General features: G+C 32.9%; 2 protein-coding genes across 2 annotated transcripts; one reads left to right on the forward strand and one right to left on the reverse strand.

Moving 5' to 3' along the window:
* Nucleotides 1-9251: 9251 nt before the first annotated feature.
* LOC120086864 (probable carbohydrate esterase At4g34215) lies at nt 9252-10647 on the forward strand. The gene is made up of 2 exons (XM_039043682.1): nt 9252-9990; nt 10233-10647. The coding sequence occupies exons 1-2, from the start codon at nt 9391-9393 to the stop codon at nt 10545-10547; spliced, it is 915 nt and encodes a 304-aa protein (XP_038899610.1). The 5' UTR covers nt 9252-9390; the 3' UTR covers nt 10548-10647.
* A 666-nt stretch (nt 10648-11313) lies between these two features.
* Nucleotides 11314-12781, reverse strand: LOC120084456 (probable isoaspartyl peptidase/L-asparaginase 2). The gene is made up of 4 exons (XM_039040240.1): nt 12549-12781; nt 12221-12454; nt 12050-12136; nt 11314-11962 (listed from the first exon to the last, which is right to left on the reverse strand). Exons 1-4 carry the CDS (start codon nt 12708-12710, stop codon nt 11477-11479), a joined length of 969 nt encoding a protein of 322 aa, XP_038896168.1. The 5' UTR covers nt 12711-12781; the 3' UTR covers nt 11314-11476.
* Nucleotides 12782-21463: the final 8682 nt, after the last annotated feature.

Below are 21463 nucleotides of genomic sequence, written 5' to 3' on the forward strand. Positions count from 1 at the left end.
AGAAAACTACCGCAGCATATAAGTTCTGTGGTGAGGAGTAACTATAGTTGAATGAAGAACGCGAGAAAGTTATCAAACATGCTGAGGCCGGAATGATGGATATAGGGATCCTAAAGGAACCAATGGAAAAGAGTGAAAAATAGACTAATGAGAAAAACTTAACAAAATAAAGAGAAATAGAAAAAGATAAAAAACATAACCAATAATTGAATTACAATAGATTATATTATAAAAAAAAAATTGAAATATTAATAAATTAAATAAAAAAAATTGGAATATTGCACTACTAAAATGAATATAAATAACAAAATAATTTATTTTTCCAATTCCAAAACTATCTGGAAACCGTCTTATACACGGTAAATAACGAAAGGACACTTCCTTCGATTATGTCCAACTTGGTTACAAAATCCACATCGTTTTGTCGAGTTGGCTTAGTTTCTGTTCCCAATCCATCTCGTTTGTCTTGATTGCAAACGGGTTCTGTACTTATTCTTTTGTCGGATTGGCTCAATCTTTTCAAGAGGACCTCATAAAAAGTTAGCTTTTATGCTTAGCCTTCGGAGGAAACACACAATTGCCGTAATGTTTGGGTGAAGCTCTCTCTGAGATGAGATTGTTTACCACGACAATCATAGATGCAAAGTATTTGACCACTAGGGCAAGGAATCAAGAAGCAGCTTTGAAAAGGAGATGAAACCATAGCCGGTCGTAGGAGTGAGAGTCTATATGCCAAGAGGGACATGTTTTCCTTGGGTATCATTTGTGTATGTAAAATCATGATAAGCATACGCCTTTGAGCTAACCATATAAAAACTAATAACCATTTTTCACTAGCATATGTTAATACAATGGTTAGGTAGTATACCTATATATAATACAATGCTTCACCATTGGCTAAAGCTGTACTATGTTTTCAACTGACGTTCTAAAACCAATGTGCAGATCAATTTAATCCAGCATAAATTATAACTATAAGCTACATTTATTCTTCTATAGAGAATATTGCTCATGAGCATAAATACGGATCATTATTTCTTCGGCGTTATACGCTTAGAGGAGGCTTTGCCACTTTGTGTGACCATTTAAATTCTTCTGAATAAGGATTGAAAAACAGCTGCTATTAATCTCTCTGAGAGCCTGTTGCTGCCTCAATGAGAATCACTACGTTCTACTACTTCTGCGCTCACAAGTCTTTGCGCAAGATTGACGGGACTGGCAACAACACTCCTTTGGTCCATTAAAGATTAAAATATATTGACAAAAACATAGTCTTATTCCTTTCTTGCACTTAAAGATGCGGGTCCGATATAGTACTTTTCAGTCAAACTATCATGTATGCGTTATGCAACGCGAGCAGCATTGATTTTAATTTACACTGTTGTATTCTGTCGTCCTTTAACCCATTAACGTCTTATCTAGCTGTAAACACTCTACCCTATCAAGGTTCTGCCACTAGTTAATGGTAACAACCATCAGTAGTCTTAGGAGTGATTAAACATGAAAATATGTATCATATCTTCACTTCAGTACATATAAAAGAGATCTATTGCCAATCATATAACCTCATTTCCATATATTCATAACAGAACTAATATATATCTTATCAGGTTCTTTATATTTTTCGAATCACCGCTGGTAATACATCCATATGTCGCAGTGCTGACTACTCATTCTAATCTCCTACTCTCATATCTCACTTATTATAATCCTTGTCGCAACATATCTAAGTCCCTTTCTAAGTTCACTATGTCATATTCAATTAATTCGTGAACACAGCAATGTTATTATCCTTGAGAAGCCAATGGACAATCATCTCTTTATAGGCCAGAGCATCTGTACGTCTGCGATATCGCGAGTGCTTTACCACTGCTTGTTGAGCCGGCTTGACACTCCATAATTCTATATTAACTATCGTCCTCGATAGATATGTCCTGCGCTCAATCTCCACTCACTTCTAAATATCTGTACCGTACCTACTTCTATCCACTCAGTTGTGAATATCAACTCTATGACCACCTAGCTGTGGAGCCATTGTTGGAAATCCGCTCACCAAGCCTTTAGTTGCAAAAGTATGAGAGGCCAGCTATCTCTCGAACCTCAGGTCTTGTTGCTTTTATAGTTGTCTATACAACCATGCCAAGGGGCATGCTCCACCCCAACGAAACCGGCCCCGTATCTATGAGGTAGCTAACAGTCGGCTCGGACCACGGAAACAGTCCAAGTGAACAAAATGGCTTGATTTATCTAAAACAGACTCCCATCCCATCATTTAGGTATATATGCCGCGCATATCTTATTCGATGGTTTCCTCGTCTGCAATCATCTTATTGGAGCGTTCACGGAAATGGTGTCCTTAACCATTTATAAACAAACCTCATCCTAATCTTCGGCAGAGTTCTTTCTACTCTCGAGAGCCAACTTACTGTCGTTGGCCATGACCGGTCGGCACCGGATGGGATACAATACTTTGCCATATAAATTAGTACATAATGTTCCCCACCTTCTATGGACTTATAAACCGGCATAGCTTACACAACAGTCATCAAGAGTAGCTCAACACTAGTGTGACATACAATCCCTATCGCGTAAACACATCTCTCTTTTTTCTGGGTTAAGTTGTTAATTTTGTTTCGCAATCCGGGACTCCACCTACTTGCACCAAGAGCTTAACAACACAACGCTATATTGGCCTCACCAATCTCCATTTAAGTGATATTCTAAGATGTGTATTCCGTTCCAGATAATGGACATTACGAGTTCATTCTGTAATATTGTTGGCCGTAAAACAACCTCCTACGAATATTTATAGATTTATGTGAATTAGGGTGGTGTTCAAGGAATTTGCTTGACACCTTTGTGATAGTGTTTATCGATGACATTCTTGGTTTACTCCAAGATAGAGCAGAGCGATGAGGAGCATCTATGAAAAATTTTGGAAACTCTGAGGTTCGAATAATTTGACTAATGTCAAAGTCTCCAAGTGCGAAATTTGGTTTCATTGTCAGGTTTCTTTTTTGGAACACATGTATGGTGCGTCAGAGAGAGCATCTAGACCCACCAACTTAGCAAGATCTAGACTTTCTTATCAGGCAGCTTGAGTAGAGGTGGAGCTTGCTATAGCATCCTGACACACTCGTCTGTCGGAACTATGGCAGACTGACATATTTATGAACCAGTACGTCGATTTCGTACAAGGGATTTTCTCCTCCGCATAGTTCCACACTCCCTTGACTCAATTAACCACGACCAAGGCGGGAATGGGAGTCTTCTTATTTGATGGTTTCTTATCTCTATATTTTGCGAGTAAAATAAGAAGTCTTAGCGTGAGAGAAATTATGTATGGCTATAAGACTCTCCCATAGGATTACCTAACAGAGATGCATTTCCGCGCACCAATTCCTTATAGTACCAGATAGGAATCAGAAAGTTTCGTTATTTATAGGTGAGACCTCCAAGGAAAAAGGGATTGGGGTGGCGTATAGATGCAACATTGGTAAGATGGTTGTGTATGCCTCCCGCCATTGAAAATCATTGCACAAAAAACTATCCTTACGTACACATAATGTTAGGATCCATTAGCGGTAGTGGTGGTGTTTGCTTTAAAGGGTTTAAACAGAGTAGGGGTGATCGATCAGTCCCGGTCGACACATTTAGAGTAAAAAATCGATGTACGACCACTAACCCCATCGGTTTTTCTAGATGGGGATGGCGTTAATTCTACTAGATCGAGGTTTCAGTCGTGACTGTGGGAAGGACACCCGAACTGGGGATAGTGCGCGCTGAAACTGGCCGATCCATCAACAGGTAACCCCAACAACACTTCTATATCTTGTAGAGTGATAGTGCACTCTCTAACAGACATATGAAATGTACGTGTCTCGGGCCTCTATCTCTCGACCAAGGCTGTGATTAGATGCTAGTCCAACTGAATAAATACTAATCTAGCAACCCCATAGAATCCAGATGTGCGCAGTAGCGGTAGTATTCAAGGGTGGAGCGGGATAGTGCGCTGGAGAACTGCCTCTCGACGCCTGCAAGATATTTCTCCAGTAGTACGATCTCGCCATACAACAGATGATTGATGAATGGACTGGTCGTACAAAACATCAGGATCAACAGGTCCTAGGTTTAAAGCCATGATCTGAAAAAAAAATATATATATATATCTCTCAATTAAAAAAATATTTGTTTCTCAATTAGAAGAATAATGTACAACTTAATTAAAAGAATAATGTACAAGTTAATTAGAAGAATAATGTACAACTTAATTAAAAGAATAATGTACAACTTAATTAAAAGAATAATGTACAACTTAATTAAAATAATAATGTATAACTTAACTAGAAGAATAATGTACAACTTAATTAGAAGAATAATGTACAAGACAAGTTAGTTAAAAGTTATGTACAAGTTAATTAAAAGAATAATGTACAACTTAATTAAAAGAATAATGTACAATTTAATTAAAAAAAATAATGTACAACTTTATAATAAAAAAAATTGAAGATACAATAGGAGAGAGTGAGATTGAGAGAGCGAGATGTTCAGCGAGATTGTAGGAGAGAGCGAGATGTTCAGCGAGATACTCTCAATCTCGCTCTCTCCTTCAATCTCACTCTCTTCTTCAATCTCACTCTCTCAATCTCGCTCTCTCCTACAATCTCGCTCATTTCTTCAATCTTGCTCTCTCCTTCAATCTCGCTTTCTCAATCTCACTCTCTCCTACAATCTCGCTCTCTTCTTCAATCTCGCTCTCTCAATCTCGCTCTTTCCTACAATCTCACTCTCTCAATCTCGCTCTCTCCTACAATCTCTGAGAATGGAAGCTCCAATGGAAGTAATATACAAACCCATCTCTGAGAATCAATCTTTTGCCATTTTATTCGATCATTGAATTTATCTCAATCATTGCCTACTGAGAGAATTTATCATTATTTCTCAAGAATTTTGGTTATTTTGTTTGTATGTGAAATCATGTTAGATGAAAAATCTATTCTCGAGCGTGGTAACTTGCACAACTAAACTTTGTTTTAGTTATATTATATAATAAGATGGAAGTTTGAAACATTTTTACCTTACAGATATGTAAGCATCTTGAGTTAATTCAAGATTTATAATTATGATAATAGCATCTATTAATGATACGTCCTTATGGTTAAATTAATTAAAAACCTTTTAAACAACGGTAATGTATGCAGAAAATGTTGAGGAATATGGGATGATGCATAGGGATTAATAGAACTAAGTTTATCCCTGACTGTGTAAAGAGCATAGTCATGGCCGCTCCTCCTTCAATCCTTGCTCCTTCTCTACACATCTCCTCCCTCTCCCGTCTCATCGTCAATCTTCGCGCTTCATGCTCTCTCCTACAATCTCGCTTTCATCTTCGCTCTTCCTACATCTCCTTCATCGGCCACTTTTCCTTTTCGAGGTTGAAGTTCGACTTATGTATGTAAGACTATCAAATTACGAGATTCCCTTCTGAGCGAGATCCCATCACATTAGCGAGATTCCATGTATGTCCGAAACTTCAACCCTCGACAACCTAATTTACGTATTGTTTCCAAGTTTTTGTTTGTTTGTCGAGCTCTCAATGTTCGACCTCTACATTATTCGAATCCTCAACCCTCCATTTCTAGCCTCGAACTCCCAAAATAACAATATTTCTCTAATAAGTTTCAAAACAACAATATTTCTCTAATAAGTTTTGAAAACAACAATATTAATATTAATGGTCCTTTAATGATCTCCATAGATAATTAAATCTCCCAACTACAAGCCAAAATAAAATTCAATTAATTCCAAATAATTAAATCATATTTTAGCTTAGCCAAAAACATAAATCTCATATAATTTATCCAAGTAGCCAAAAAAAAAACTTAATTACAAAATAAATCAGGATGTTATATTGACGTTGATGAGATCGAGCAAAAGGGCTCTCACTCAACTAAGATTATTAGGGATCGAGCAAAAGAGCTCTCCCACATGTTCAGGCAGAGGAATAGAGATGCTTTACAGGAAATAAAGATGAATTTTATTTCAGGTTTTCCATATGCTATGTTTTCATGTTTTTAGTTTTATTTCCAAACCCTGAAAATGAGTATGCAATGTTTAAAGCTAAGTATGTTTACATTTGAAAATGAGAATGTAAATATTTTATGATAAGTATGTTTATGTTTATTCATATATGGAAGCATGTTTCTTTAAAGTAATCACTCACTGGGCATTTTAAGCTCATTCTTTTAAATGTTTTCTCTCCCCAGGTAGCGGTCAGCGTCCCAAAGTCTAGCAGATCTGCCAGTCAGTCAAAGTCTAAGTGGTCCACTTTGTTATGTTTAGACCCTGGTTTTTGTCTGTACATGTCATGGGAAAAGGGTAAAACTTGTGTCAAACTGTTGTTGTATTAAACTTAAGTGTGTGTGTGTGTCTCTGCGAAAAGTAGAGGAGGTTATTGGAATTTTTGAAATTCTTCATAAATTCTCCCTCTCCATTAAAACCCTCTTGATTCCATACTCAATTGACTTAAAAATCTGAGTTCCACCACTCAAATTCAAAGCTGAGAATAGTAGAGATGACACTCTTGGTGGTCCACTGTTAATTTGAAGCTCAAATTCGTGGAGAGCAGCTTGGATTTGGTGGATTTCTTCAAAGGTATAAGTTCTTGAAACCCTTCTCTTTGAAATAGTTTTCATGCATGCTTTTAGAACTCAAATTAAGTGTAATTAGAATGCTTATTGATTTTGATTGCTTCCGTTGTATGCTTATACATTCCATCACTCTATTCTTGAAACAATCCAAAAAACATTTCCGTCAAATTTTCAATTTATTCCAAATTATCCACAAAAAACTTGTTCATTCTATGAATTTATTCTTGTTGATATCGACTCAATTGAAATTACTCATAACGGAAATAAAGACGACCCCGACATAATTGTTTTTTCAAAAGTTAGGATTCTTCATGTTCTAGCTCCATCCAAATCGAATCAAAGTATTTATACCTTAAAAAGATTTTCTCATCAATTTCTTCCACAAGCTTATTCATACATCGATTATCAAAATGCTTGGTAAAATATGTTTTGGTTAAAATTTTTTAATCATTCCTGGTTCATAATGTTTGACAAAATATGTATTCAAAAATTTTCATTATAGTTTAATGATTGGTGGGATATATTTGGTCTTAATGAGGTCATCCTACCATACCAATTTTTTGAAAGTTTTAAATATTTTTCAAATAATATTTTCTCAAATTCTTTTGACTTAACTCTACATTTTTCAAATTATTTTCATCTAACATGGAACTTTTGATGGAATTACTCAATCACATAATCGAATGGAATCTCCTGCCTTTTTCGAACATATAGAGTCAAATGGTGGGACAAATTCAACACGGTTGTTGCTTCAAAAAATGTGGTGGAGAAATGTTTCAACATCTATCCCTTGCAACATAAAGTCAAATCTACAAAAAAAAAAAAAAAAGAGTAATAATTCCTTACTCAAAAATCAAGACTAATGGCTGCAATGACACAAGTATCAAATGAAGAAAAACTCAATGTTATCCTTTAACAAATTTCGTCTCAATCCACTACCAGCAAAGAAGAAAATACATCCAACCTTCAAGAAGAAAATGATGAAAACGAATTTGCAAATTTTATGCATCACATTTGTACTAAAACCCAATCCACTAGTCCAAATCAGTAGAAGATAAAATTCTTCAAATTATAAATGAAGACAAAGTGTTATACGTGTGTCATTTTAGGTTTTAAAATGTCAAATTATTGTAAAGGTGTAATTTTAGATTTTAAGTGTCATCTTTTGTAAAGACGTATCCTACCACCCATGATGTAAAGAATAACATGGCTTATTTTATGTAAATAGTGTAGTCTCCTAAATCTATATAGAGGAGGCTTAGCAGATAGCTAGGGCAGAGGTTTGTGGGGTGAGTCTTGTATGAGTTTATTTTGGGTACTTTTTCTTGAGAAAATGAAGAAGTTTGGCTTAGTAGATAGCTAGGGCAGAGGTTTGTGGAGTGAGTCTGGTATGAGTTTATTTTGAGTATTTTTTCTTGAGAAAATGAAGAACTTTTACTTGTAAAATTTCAATAAAAGTTCTTATTTTCTCCAAATTCTTCCTCTTTGAATCACCATTATCATCTTCAATTTTCGATTTCAAATAAGTATCTTCTCAATTTTGATTATCCACATTTTCCACTATAAAATAAAATAATTATTTATTTATTCATTTTAATAATTCCAATATAATCATTGTTTTAATTTCCAACAAATAATATAATTTTAATTTTAATTTTCAGACTTGCATCAATTTTCTCATACCATCATTCCCACAACATCACTCATTTCCACACATCGCCACATCTTTCATCCACATGCATCATTACAAAATTATATATATCTGTATCTTCCCCCTCTTCCTTCCTAAATATATGTACTTAAAAAAAATCTCTTTTTCTTCTACGAAACACCAATTAAAACAATTTCACCAAAATCTCCGAACTAAAAAAAACTCCAAAATCTCTCAATTTAAATTCAATTTTTGCCAATTGAATTAAATGCAAATTTTCAAATAACTAACTAACCTTTCCTACCATCCAAAATTAAAATTAAATCTTCAAATCTTTTTCACTAATAAATTTAATTGAATTATCTTAACCCAACAATTCAATTTCAGTCCCACAATTTAAGTTATCACCCAAATAGCTGAAGATAATTAAATTAAAATTACCGTGTGAAAAATTTCACCCCAAAAAGGGTAATCATAATGGTCACCATGTTTTTGCCTATACGATACCTTCTAATTATTTAGCGGTGATTAAAAAAATTGTACAATAATTGAGAAGAAAAAGTATGGGGTTCATTCCTTTGTAGAGAAAGAGAGCTATAAGGAGCCCAGTGCTCCGTAAACTAAAGCTGAAGACAGTATGTCATGTTGTTGATATTATCCTTTCCTCGTAACCACCGGTCCCAGCAGACAGCAGTTTAAAAATATTTTATTTTGTAATTGTTCTTTTAACAGGTCGATTTAAAAAGTTCTATAAATGGGTGTGAAATTACTTTGTCAATAGGCCAAGTTTTTAAAAGAAGACATAATCACGTGTTTTTTTAATCAAATAATTAATGATAAAAATGATTTTGAAATTCAATAACAGAGCATACAGGCCAAGTGGAATTTAAATAGTCACTGTACTGCGGTTTGGAATTTTCTAAGCAGGTTTAAGGTGAGAGGGACTAAATTGCTTCATTAATTAGTGGGGAAATGGGATAATAAGACAGACGACAACTAAAGATAAAACTTAATAAAGTAAAACTTTGTTTTCAAATTATATATTCTTTCAGTTTCCGCCAGATAGATTCAGCCACACTCCAAATCAAAATGCTCTACTTGTGCCTATTATTTCTCACGGCCGCCCAGATTCCGGTCACCTCTCAACAACCATCACCACCAACCGCCATTTTCCTCCTCGCCGGACAAAGCAACATGGCCGGACGAGGCGGTGTCACCAACAGCACCGTCACCCATCGCCCCACGTGGGACGGCGTTGTACCTCCCCAATGCTCACCAACCCCTTCCATCCTCCGCCTCGCCGCGGATCTCACTTGGGTCGAAGCTCGCGAGCCACTCCACGCAGATATTGATTTTCTCAAGACCAACGGGATTGGTCCGGGCATGCCTTTCGCCCACACCATTCTCATGGATAAACCGGGCGGTCGGACGGTGATCGGTCTGGTCCCATGTGCGATCGGCGGGACTTCAATCAAAGAGTGGCAACAGGGATCCAATCTGTACAACCATTTATTGAGCAGAGCGGAAGCATCGGTACTGAGCGGGGGCAAAATTAAAGCGCTTCTTTGGTATCAAGGTGAAAGCGATACTGAAAATGCAGAAGATTCGGAGTTGTACGGTAGCCGATTGAAGAAGTTTTTCACTGACATTCGCTCCGATCTAAAGATTCCATTGCTCCCAATTATTCAGGTTTTGTATTCTAATTTGACCCCTTTCTAGTTTAAAATAATGACTTGCGAGACCGTCCGAGCAGATTAGGATGATGATCTAACGGCCAACTAACGACCAACTAACGTTGTTTAAAAAAAATCATTAAAATTTTAATTTCACTACATAAAAGCAAGGAAGCATGAGATTAGAGATTAGAGATTAGATGTAAGCTACAGATAATTTGGTAAAACAGCAATGTATTTTTGTGCTTTGGTTGGTAGGTGGGTATTGCGACGGGAGAGGGGCCGTATAAAGAAGGAGTAAGAAGGGGGCAATTTGGAATTGATTTAGTGAACGTGATGACTGTTGACGCAATGGGCCTTTCATTGGAACCAGATGGGCTTCACTTAACCACTCCTTCACAAGTTCAACTGGGCGGGCTTTTGGCCGATGCGTATCGACGATTTCCATCTCACCCATTGGCTACCCCATTAACAAATGCTGCTCACATTCCAATGATTTCTACTTTCTTTCTTTCCATTTCTAGGATTTTGACAGTTGTGTTGCTATTTCTACGTCTAATTCTCATGTCATGACAACGACTTTGCATTATTTGCATCTATGCTATTGCTTTGATGATTCAAAGGCGTCCAAGCCCAAGGCTTCTAATTATGGAAACGTTAATGCAATTACTCAACGTCTGCTCTTTGATAACTAATTTTCAAACCGGCTTTCCGTTTGCATTTAATTATGCGCATCAATGCTAAATAAAACCCTGCTCTTTAATAACCATTTTGTTATCAAAAATACTTATGCTCCACTCTATTCATGAGTTTAATATCAACCCACATGGGATAAATCAATATTTATATTATTTTTAAAAAAATTATAAATATACAAAATACTAATAAATATTTTAATTGATTTAGAAGCCGTAAATTTTTTATTTATTAACTCAAATATTTTTTTGACTTGTTTTCATAATTATAATTTTTTTTCAAAAAATATTATTCGAAATTGACCTTTTATCAAAATTTCTACATAATTGAGAACCTCAATATTTCACCTAAACTACATCAATCTTTGAAAATCTCACCCTATTATCTAATCATATGGTATGATTAAAAGTGGTGCACATAAATGGTATATTATAATTTTGTTTTGGTGTGTGTATGTTGTCCTTTGTGATAATATAGTTTTATTTTTTTTCGTTCTTTGTTATGTAAACATACTTGGCGTGTTTCAGTTCCAATTTAGTTATTAGCCATTGAATTCCAAATTAAAGAGAGAGTTAAATAGATTAAAGGAAAACCAGAGAGTCGAAAAAAGAAAAGTTTAGACAAACTTTAGACACCAGTAACGTTAGACAAAAGGTTAGGGCTAAGGGCTTTATTGGTTGCTAACATACATAGCATCTGAATTCAGAAAATGAAGAAAAAGATTCTTCAAGAAGAGAACAGAAACTAAAAACATTAAAACCCAGACGAAAAGTTGATCCCAACCTTAATTCATCTGACTATTGAGATTACCAAATCCCAACTTCCATAAACCCATCCTCTGTGGCGCATCCCCTGAACATACCGGTTGTGTTGAACCCACACGCCACTTCCCCATTGCTAGACACTGCAATCAATCCCGCTTTGCCTTCGTCCAATCTCTCCTCTATCACGTAATTCACCGCCTCTTGAAGCCCCAACCCTTTGTATTCCATCACCGCCGCCACTTCCCGAGCCAAAGTCCCTCTTATAATCGCCTCCCCTTCTCCCGTACACGATACCCCACATACATCACACGCGTACGTCCCTGATCCGATCAACGGCGAGTCTCCGATGCGTCCCATCTTTTTGTTTATCAATCCACCAGTGGATGTGGCCGCGGCGCACCTTCCTTCGGTATCGACCACCACGCACCCCACTGTCTCAGGCGCGTACACGCTTATACGGAGGCCGTTCATTTGCAATGGTGTCTCCACGCTCGCGCTACATGTCTCGCTTGGAACCCTATGATCCAACTGTTCCAAAATAAAAACCAAAGAAATCTTAAAAGTGTGTCTGTTTCGGACGGTTATTTGTAATAAAGAATCATATGGCGGGCATACCCATATACTGTTGGCTTCTTTGGCAAGTTCAAGCAGTCCGACGTTGTCTTCGGTGATGAAATAGTCATTGCCCACAAGCTCCACGCCCTGAGACGATGGAAAATATCAGAAAAAGTGGAAGTGATGAAATCAGGAAAAAGGAAATTGGAATGGAAATTAATATAATGAAACCTGTTGCCTAGCGAATTTCTCGGCGCCAGAGAAGGCGAGATAGGAATGGGGAGATTTATCCATGACAAGACGGGCGAGGGAGATGGGATTTTTGACGGTGGTGATTCCGGACACCGCCCCGCATCTCCGTTTTGGGCCGTCCATGATGCTGGCCTCCATCTCTACGGTCCCCTCCTCGGTGAGGGCAGATCCACGCCCGGAGTTGAACAGGGGATCGTTTTCCAATTCTCTAACCTTCAAAATCCAGAGGAAATTGTTAGGAAAAGAAAGACCATGTAATGAATGAAAGTGGGAAGGAAATAGAAGAGGGGAAGAGGGGAAAGCGTACGACGAGTTCGACGACATCAATGGCAGAATGATTGGAACGAAGAGCGTGGATGCCAAGATCAAGGCAGCGAGTGAGAAGTTTTTTGGCATCGTGTTGGCGATGCAGTGGGAGATTCGGATCCACGCCAGCCCCGCCATGAACTGCAATGGCCCAACCTCCCATCTTTCAGTTTCCTTCTCTCTCTCTCTGCCTTCTTCTTCACTCTGTGTTTCTAATGACGCATTTTAGGCAATGGAGGAAAGCCTTATATAGCCTTTTTTTCGGAACCCAAATTCCTTCTAAACCTTGTTTTTTTCCTTCTTATTTTCTTAACAGTAAAAAAAGTTTTGGATTCCGTGCTGTGGTGTGTTGCGATTGCGAGGATCCTACTCATACCACGACTACTTCCGCCACTTGCAGGTCTCTATTTGTATTCCCAAAATTTTATTTCATGTTTCTTTTAAGGCTGTTTTTAAATAAATAAAAATAATCAATCTATTTATACATATAGAGGATGTCAATATCTATTGTCAATAGACATAGCAATCTACCATTAATAGATTTCTCTCTTAATATCGATAGACAATGATAATTTACTATATTTTTAATAATTTTACCATTTAATTTTATCCTTTCTTAAGTATCATTATATTTATTTATTTTATCCCATAGTTTTCTATTATTTTATGGGACTTGGGGTTGTGTAGAATATCCAACCTAATTTTTTCTTTTTCAGTTGGAACTTAATTCATCTTTATTTAAAAAAATAAAATATTAGATTCCAGGAGAAAGAGTGGCCTTAATTAGCTGGATAACCGAAAAAGGGAAAGAAGATTGTAAAAATAAATTACCTTTTTCCCTTTTACATTCTCCACCACAACAACAAAGAAGTTACAACTTTCTTTGGTTTTAGCTTTCGCTAAATTTATAAAAATAAAATAAAATTATTATATGCCAAACTGATTATGCAAACGAAGTTTATTGAGAAATTTTGATGAATTACTTCTTCTTTAAAAAAAAAATTGATAAAAATACGAACCGTGTTTGAACTGTAACATCCCGAATGTTAGGAAAATCTAAGTTAATTATAAAAAATTATCGAGTTTAAATTTCCCTTTCATTTGGAAAATTGAGATTAAATTGAAATAATTGAAAAACTTTTATTGATTAATTGAATTTAATTCATTAGATATATGAACTGATTATCTTGAAAATATTGAATTTTGTTTCCCTTTGATTTTAGATTTTAGGGCCAACTAATAAAATAAAATTAAAGAGATAATTAATTTCATGTGGTTTAACTAATTTAAATATTTAGAAGGATTTAATTTGTATCAAATTAATGGATTTTATGCTTTTGATTTTGATTTTTGAAGCCAAAATTAAGATAATTTGAAAAGTTAATTGAATTATAAATTTAATAGAATCTTTGTAGATTTTGGAGATATTGTGATAAAATATTTTATTTGTATTTTCAAAATTTGAAAAAAATATAAAAGAATTGAGATTTTTTTTTCCGAAATCGTGAAAAGATGTCAAAAATTGGGGAGGAAGCAATTCGGTTTTTCAGCGACAACTTCCACATAATTATCGATTTTTGGAATTTGAACCGTTGGATTGTGCTCAAATTTGGTTGTTCGAGACATATGGAGTTTCATTTTGAACGGTTGGATCATTGTTTGAAGCTATGATTTGTTCGTAATTGTTGCGGACTAAAATCTGTAAAACTAGAAATTTCCTTTCTCTCTCGCAAACCCTCCTCATGCAAGACCCTCACTACTAATCGCAATCCTAAAAAATTTATACTGTCCGACAGCAACTCCCGCTTCCTATCTATGGTAGCCACGAATCGACGCACCATCAGCCACCATTGCCCGATCTTTGTCGGAATCTTGAGAAAAACCTTGGGTAAGACTTATTTTCCTTATAATTTGGGAGGTGAAATTCACTCATCTAATTTTGGGTTAAATAAGTAACCTCTCTTTGATGTGAAACTTAGATTCAAGATTTAGAAGTTTTGAGGCATTAATCATCAAGCTAGAGACCATCTTTCGTTTTACAGAAAATTGGTAAAGATCGGTAAGTTTTGGGTAAGTTGTTGGGTGGAAAATTAAGTTATTGATTTTGGATTTAATTCTTGATTAGATTGGCTAATTGAATCAAGTTTTGGAATTTGCGTGGATCAAGCCACAACTTTAGGTTGATTCAAGTGTGCTCAAGAAGTTCTAAGGAGATTTTGTTTTGCGTTTTTTTACCAAGTTGAAGTAAGTGATACTATTACCCGTGCCTTCATGCCAGGCGACCTAGATTATACCTATAAAGTTACAACTCTAGAGCATGATTTTGTTTGTCATTATGTTTTGTCAGTTGCATAGCAGTTACAAGTATTATGAGCATGTTAAAATTTTTAATCAATACTGATATTATGTATGTGATGCATGAATAGACCAGTAGAGCGGTTTATTGTCTCGCCTTGACGCATGTTATTATTATGTTTGACGGTGTGCCTACGGGCCGCTAGACATGTGTGAACCGGATAGGTTTACGTTCATGTTATTATCATGTTTGACGGTGTGCCTACGGGCCGCTAGACATGCGTGAACCGACAGGTTTATGTTCATGTTATTATCATGTTTGGTGGTGTGACTACGGGCTGCTAGACATGTGTGAGTCGATGGGTTCAAGTTCATGTTATTTTCAAGTTTGACGGTGTGCCTATGGGCCGCTAGACGTGCATGGGTCGTCGGGTTCATGTTCATGTTATTATCATGTTTGACGGTGTGCCTACGGGCCGCTAGATATGCATTTCAAGGCAAGATAGTACGTCTTTTGGTTTTCCTTTCATCATAAAAAATCGATGTAGCTGTATGAGCCACGAGCTATCTTTCTTTGCTCGTGGATGCATAGCCTGATCCCGGTAATGGGATCACTTACTGATTATTTTATACTCAACCTTTCTTAATTTATGTTTTTCAGGTAATGATAGGAACGGACCGGCGGGTGATGAGAGGGACATGTGATCGTGCCATATGGGACATGTAAATCGCTTCCGCTCAGTTTACGTTTTTAAGCTATTTGAAAGTTTTGATTTGAAACTTAATGTTGGTCAAAATTTTATTGGTTTAAGTTATTTTTTTTCTTCATTATTTTAAGGGTCCCAAACAAATGTTTTACTTATTTGTTATTTATTTTGAAAAACTAACTTTATTATTTTAATGAAATTTATTTTCCTCAATGGTCAAAATATTTTGAATGTAAATGTGTAATTATGAGTAACGACCCTTATCAGAATACTCAAAAGATTGGGTCGTTACATGAACTATGGGGATTATTTTAGGATTTTGTAAGTTAGTAATTTATCAGTCATTTTTTAACTTTAGTATCAGACATACACAAATATGAAAGTTCAAACATCCCAATTTACTAGAAATAAAAATGAGCTTGATTTGAATTGTGAATGTTATAATAATTATTATTATTATTATTTTAATATTGTTTATGAATAATATAGGAATAGAAAATCACTGATGTTATTTGAAAGTTCAAACATCCCAATTTACTAGAAATAAAAATGAGCTTGATTTGAAATGTTATTATTATTATTATTGTTGTTGTTTTAATATTGTTTATAAATAATATAGTAATAAAAAATCACTGATGTTATTTACTTCTATCTAGAATCGAAATGATATATACGTTGATCATTCGAATGCCTTTTATATTTCTAATAAATAAAAATGCAAATGAAATCCAAAATAAAACAAATAAATACTAAATAAATGTTTTATAGTTAATATTATGAGTTGTTTTCAAATATAAAAAAATGAATTAAAATATTTATAAATATAATAAAATTTTACTGTTTATTTGCGATAGAATATGAAGATCATGATAGACTACTTTTAGTGTCTATCCATATCATGATAGACACAGATGGTAATTTATCGCAGTCTATCGTACATAGACTGTAATATTTTCTTATTATTTGTAAATATTTTCAAAGTTGTTTGATTTAAAATAATTTTTCTAATATTATTTTATATAAATAACATTAAATTTGATGTTGATAATATTATTAAGAACGAATTTTATATTAATAATATTAAGAATGAATTTGACCTTACAAATTTGACCTTACATATTTAAGTTTAAATCAATCTTCTGTAATAACCTCAGAATTAAATAGTTACATTTTAGAGAGGAATCATCAATAAGGACGAGATTGACAAATTTGTTTTGATCACTCATTTTATTATCTTTCTATCTTTCTATCTTCTTCTTTTTTTCTTTTTAGTTATTTCTTAAGGATCTTCTGTAATAATCAATAAGCGTGTTCGACATTTTTTGATAATTTTTGTTCTCATTTTCTATTTTTATTTCAAAAATATATATATTCTAAGGAATGGTTTGGTTTGATGTTTTAAATATATCAGATAAAAATGTTTAGAAATAACCTGCATGAAAATAAGGTTGGTGGAATTAAAAAATGAGCTTATATATTAAGTACTACTAAGAGACCTATATTTTATTAATGTTCAAGTTTTTTCTTATTTACAAGAATGTTTAACTTTCTTAAAAAATTACAATAAAATTAAATTACCATTTAGTCTCAACAATAAATTAATTATACATTTTTTTTAAAAATAAGAAAGATAAAAAAGTTTTAAATGAGATGTGTCTTTTAGGATAAATATATTAAATCATAATATTTTTCAAATACCTATTTCCTTGCTTTTTGCATCGTTATAGGAAATTTGATATATATTGTGATATATATACACTCATCTATTTGATATAAATTATTATTATTATTTAGACTTCATGTATTCTGCTATATACACGTTTTAATTTTTTGAGTTTTTTACTACCTAAATGGTATATATAATATTTATATTGTGATGTAAATGAATTTATGATATATATTGTGATTTATGTCGAATATTAAATCAATATGTAATTTATATATCGTGATAAATTTCATATATTGATTTATACTGTGATTTATATCAAGCATTGAGTCAAATTCTAATTTATATACTGTGGTATATTTCATATATTGATTAGGATATTTTCAAATATCTAATCAAAATGTTCTAAGGTATATTTAAAATAACTACGAATCTACCAAATAAACTAATAAGTTGATACATAAAACCAACGTAAATAGAAAATAAAATTTTATTATGCACACGTTCTCTCTCCAATTAAATAAAAAATAAATAAAATCTCAACAATAAATATATTTTCTCTCTCTAATTAAACGAAAGAAATAAAATATCAATTAATAAATGCATTTTCTAATTAAACGAAAGAAATAAAGTATCAATTAATAAATGCATTTTCTCTCTCCTACATTAAAGATGCTTCTCTAGATTTTTTTTTCCAATGTCACATTCTCTCTCTAACCGCCCAATATTTTAGTCCAAAAGTTTCATTATTAAATCTTATATACAAAAATATATATTAAAAAAAATATTGTAGACACTTATAAAAATAAGTTTTGAAAATGAATTGAATCTATGATAATTTCTTAATTTTTTTTTATGTTTTGTCGTGTATATAAATATCGTGATAACAAATTATGTTTGTATTTATTTTATAGAACTATTTTTAATAGATTAATTAATTAATAATGAAACAGTCATTTTAATTGGATAACTCATTACGCAGTCCTATTAAAAAATGGTAAGTTAAAATAGCTAATACTAAAATTAATTTTTATACTAAGTTAAAATAATTAATATTAAAATTAATATTTTTATTTGAAACTAATACTAAAAATAATTAATTTTTATCTTTAAATAAATACCCATAATCACATTAATTTAATATATTTTTATCAATAAAAATGAATAAAATAAGTACACAATTATTCATTTATTACAAAAAATTATCTAATTTTAGCTGAGTAGAGTTCATTATAATTTAAATAAATAATAAACAAAAAATAAAGTGGAAGAGGTTATAATTTTTTAAATTCTTTTTTGTACTAACTTAATTTAACTAATTCTAATTTACTAATCAAATATATTTAAGATATGATTAGCTAATTAATTAATAATTTATGTAAATAAGTAAATGTATTGATTTAATAAATTTTTATTTATAAAAATAAATTAAGTAAATAGTTTAATAGATTACTCTTGATTTACTAAAAGAAATAAATATATTACTAAATAGTTAATTAATTGAGTATATTAAAAATAAAATTAATTATAAAATAAAAAAACAGGAAAGAAAAAAGAAAAGAAAAGAAAACTGGATACCTATTATTCGAGAATAACTTATGTTTTAAGAAAAATGTTTAGATAACAAAGATGGATTTTGAATATTGTAATTTTGATGAGTGAAAACTCCTCAGTCAAAGAACAGCTAAAGTTGCAATTTATGGAGAGGGAGTGGATTCCATCACATTCCAAAGACACGGGAAGATTCCAAATTGCAATCGACATGACATGGCATGGCATGATAAGAACGCTTGTCGGATGCGTTTGGGTTGGTTGATGACTCAGACATGATTCGCATTAATAACTCTAATTTCCAATTAATTAAAAATATCAATCTTATCCCTTAAAAGTCTGGAATGATTATCACTTCTAGAAATATATATATATATATTATTCAATCGTGTGCCATAAGCCTACAATTAGTGGCGCACTCACGTTTGGATTGGCGGCTTATTTTTCTCCTTTTTTTTTCTTAAAAATTTTTCATATTTTTTTTTATTCATTTTGATATATACTTTTAAAATATTTATTTGAATTCTTATACTTTCAATTTTAGTTCATTTTATTCTTTATATTTTTAAAAATATTCATTTTGGTTCTTGTACCTTCAATTTGACTCGTTTTAGTCTTTGAGATTTTAAAAAAGTAACCATTTTTATTATTTAAAAGTGAAAATGAGGGAACCAAAATGACAACTTTTTAAAAGTATAAGGACCAAAATCAACTGAAGTTAAAAGTATATGGACTAAAATGAACATTTTTAAAGTATAGGGACTTTAATGAATCAAAGTTGAAAGTATAGGGGCCAAAATGAACAATTTGAAAGTAGAAGGACCAAAATAAACTAAGATCGAAATTATAAGGACTAAAGTCGTATTTAAACCTAATTTTTTTTATAAATTACAAAAAAAAAAATTCTAAAATATGATGGTAGTTGTAATTACACCATTACACTTTTAATCGTAGATATTAAGCCCTCAAACTTTTATAAATTTTAAAATTGAATCCTCAAACTTATAATAGTAGTAAAAATTGAACCCAAGTGATAAAAATTACGAACTCTCAAATTTATACAATTATTACACTTTCTACCATTATGAAAGTTTGAAGGTCTAATTTGAACACTTGTATAAGATTGAGAGTTCACATTTTATAATTGAAAGTTTCAAGATGTAATTGTAATTACTATCATATTTTAGTTGAAATTTTTGCTAATTGTCCTATCTAATACAAATTTATTTGCCATTTACGGAAAATACGTTGAACTTTATAATAGATTTTAATTATATTTTTTATATTTGGAAAAGTTTCATTTTTATTCTTCCATCTTGAAATTGGTTATAGAAAACAATACTACGATTTTTGAAACAGAATTAAAATTTTAATCACATGCACATAAAAATATATATAAAATGTTCCCAATATATACACACACACATTCATTTTAGAGCCATTGTTGGTTATTATTTGGTGATGTAATTATTGGTTAATTTGTTACGAATTTTAAAAATAAACATCTTATTTTTTTTTAGTTGCAGAAAGAAAATGCAAGTTGCAACATGTCAATAATAATCCCAATAAAAATATACCATATGTTTTCACATGACATGAGTGCTTCCCATTGTCATCCATTCTTTGACAAAGGAACGCACCACTTTAAAGTATGGTTACAATTATTTCACTTTACATCTTAATTGGATATTCATTTCTTAAATTTAACTTAATTACTTGTTAGTCTTTTCCATTCTATTTGAACTTTTTCAGCTGAAGTATGGCGTGTTATATAATTAGACTAGGTAAAGAAAATAATTTGAATTAAATCATAGAGAACAATAGAAAAAAAGAATATTATAGTGAAATTGGGTAGCCGTCAATGTCAAGAGGGTGTCACCTCTCAAAACTCAAAAGATTCCGAAAGGATACCATATCTTCTGCTCTCTCTCTTTTGTTTTGTTTCTTTCAATCTGCATACTCCACAGATTCTTCCATCCAATTGCGGATCTTATGGGACTAGCCCCATATTATTTTATTTATTTATGTAATGGAATAGAACCTTTAATATTAATATTATTGTTTTCAAAACTTATTAGAGAAATATTGTTGTTTTGAAACTTATTAGAGAAATATTGTTGTTTTGGGAATCCGAGGCTAGAGGTCGAATGTTGAGAACTCGACTAATGTGGAGGTCGAACGTTGAGAACTCGACAAACCAAGAAAAACTTGGAAACAATACATAAGCCGAAACTTCAACCCTCGACAAGGGAAATCTCGCGAATCTCGCTTAGGTTGTCGAAGGTTGAAGTTTCGTCACACATCCACCCTCGAGATTGCAGATTTATTACTTTTCTTTTTCCCTCATAGAGGAAATAAAGTAATGAGATGGTATATACTAATATGTATCTGTGTACTCGAGCTGCTTCTAACAACCTATGCATTTGTTATCATCGAATTAGACGGAGGCTTGTGGGATTGACGTGAGATGGTGGGGATGGCTATATTTCTGGGAGCGAACTCCAGGCGAATATGAAGCGCATGGATACAAGTTATGCTTGGAAATGAAAGACAATTCCGAATTAGCTTTGTCTACGAATAAAAAAGTAGATCCATAATAAAAAAAAGTGTTTGTGATTGTTCCAGAAGAAATGAAAGCTAGTAATCATTAATGGAAAAATAACAACAATAACAGAGAGAGCGAGATATTGAGGAGAG

Source organism: Benincasa hispida, chromosome 9, assembly GCF_009727055.1.
Source record: "Benincasa hispida cultivar B227 chromosome 9, ASM972705v1, whole genome shotgun sequence".
NCBI lineage: Eukaryota > Viridiplantae > Streptophyta > Magnoliopsida > Cucurbitales > Cucurbitaceae > Benincasa > Benincasa hispida.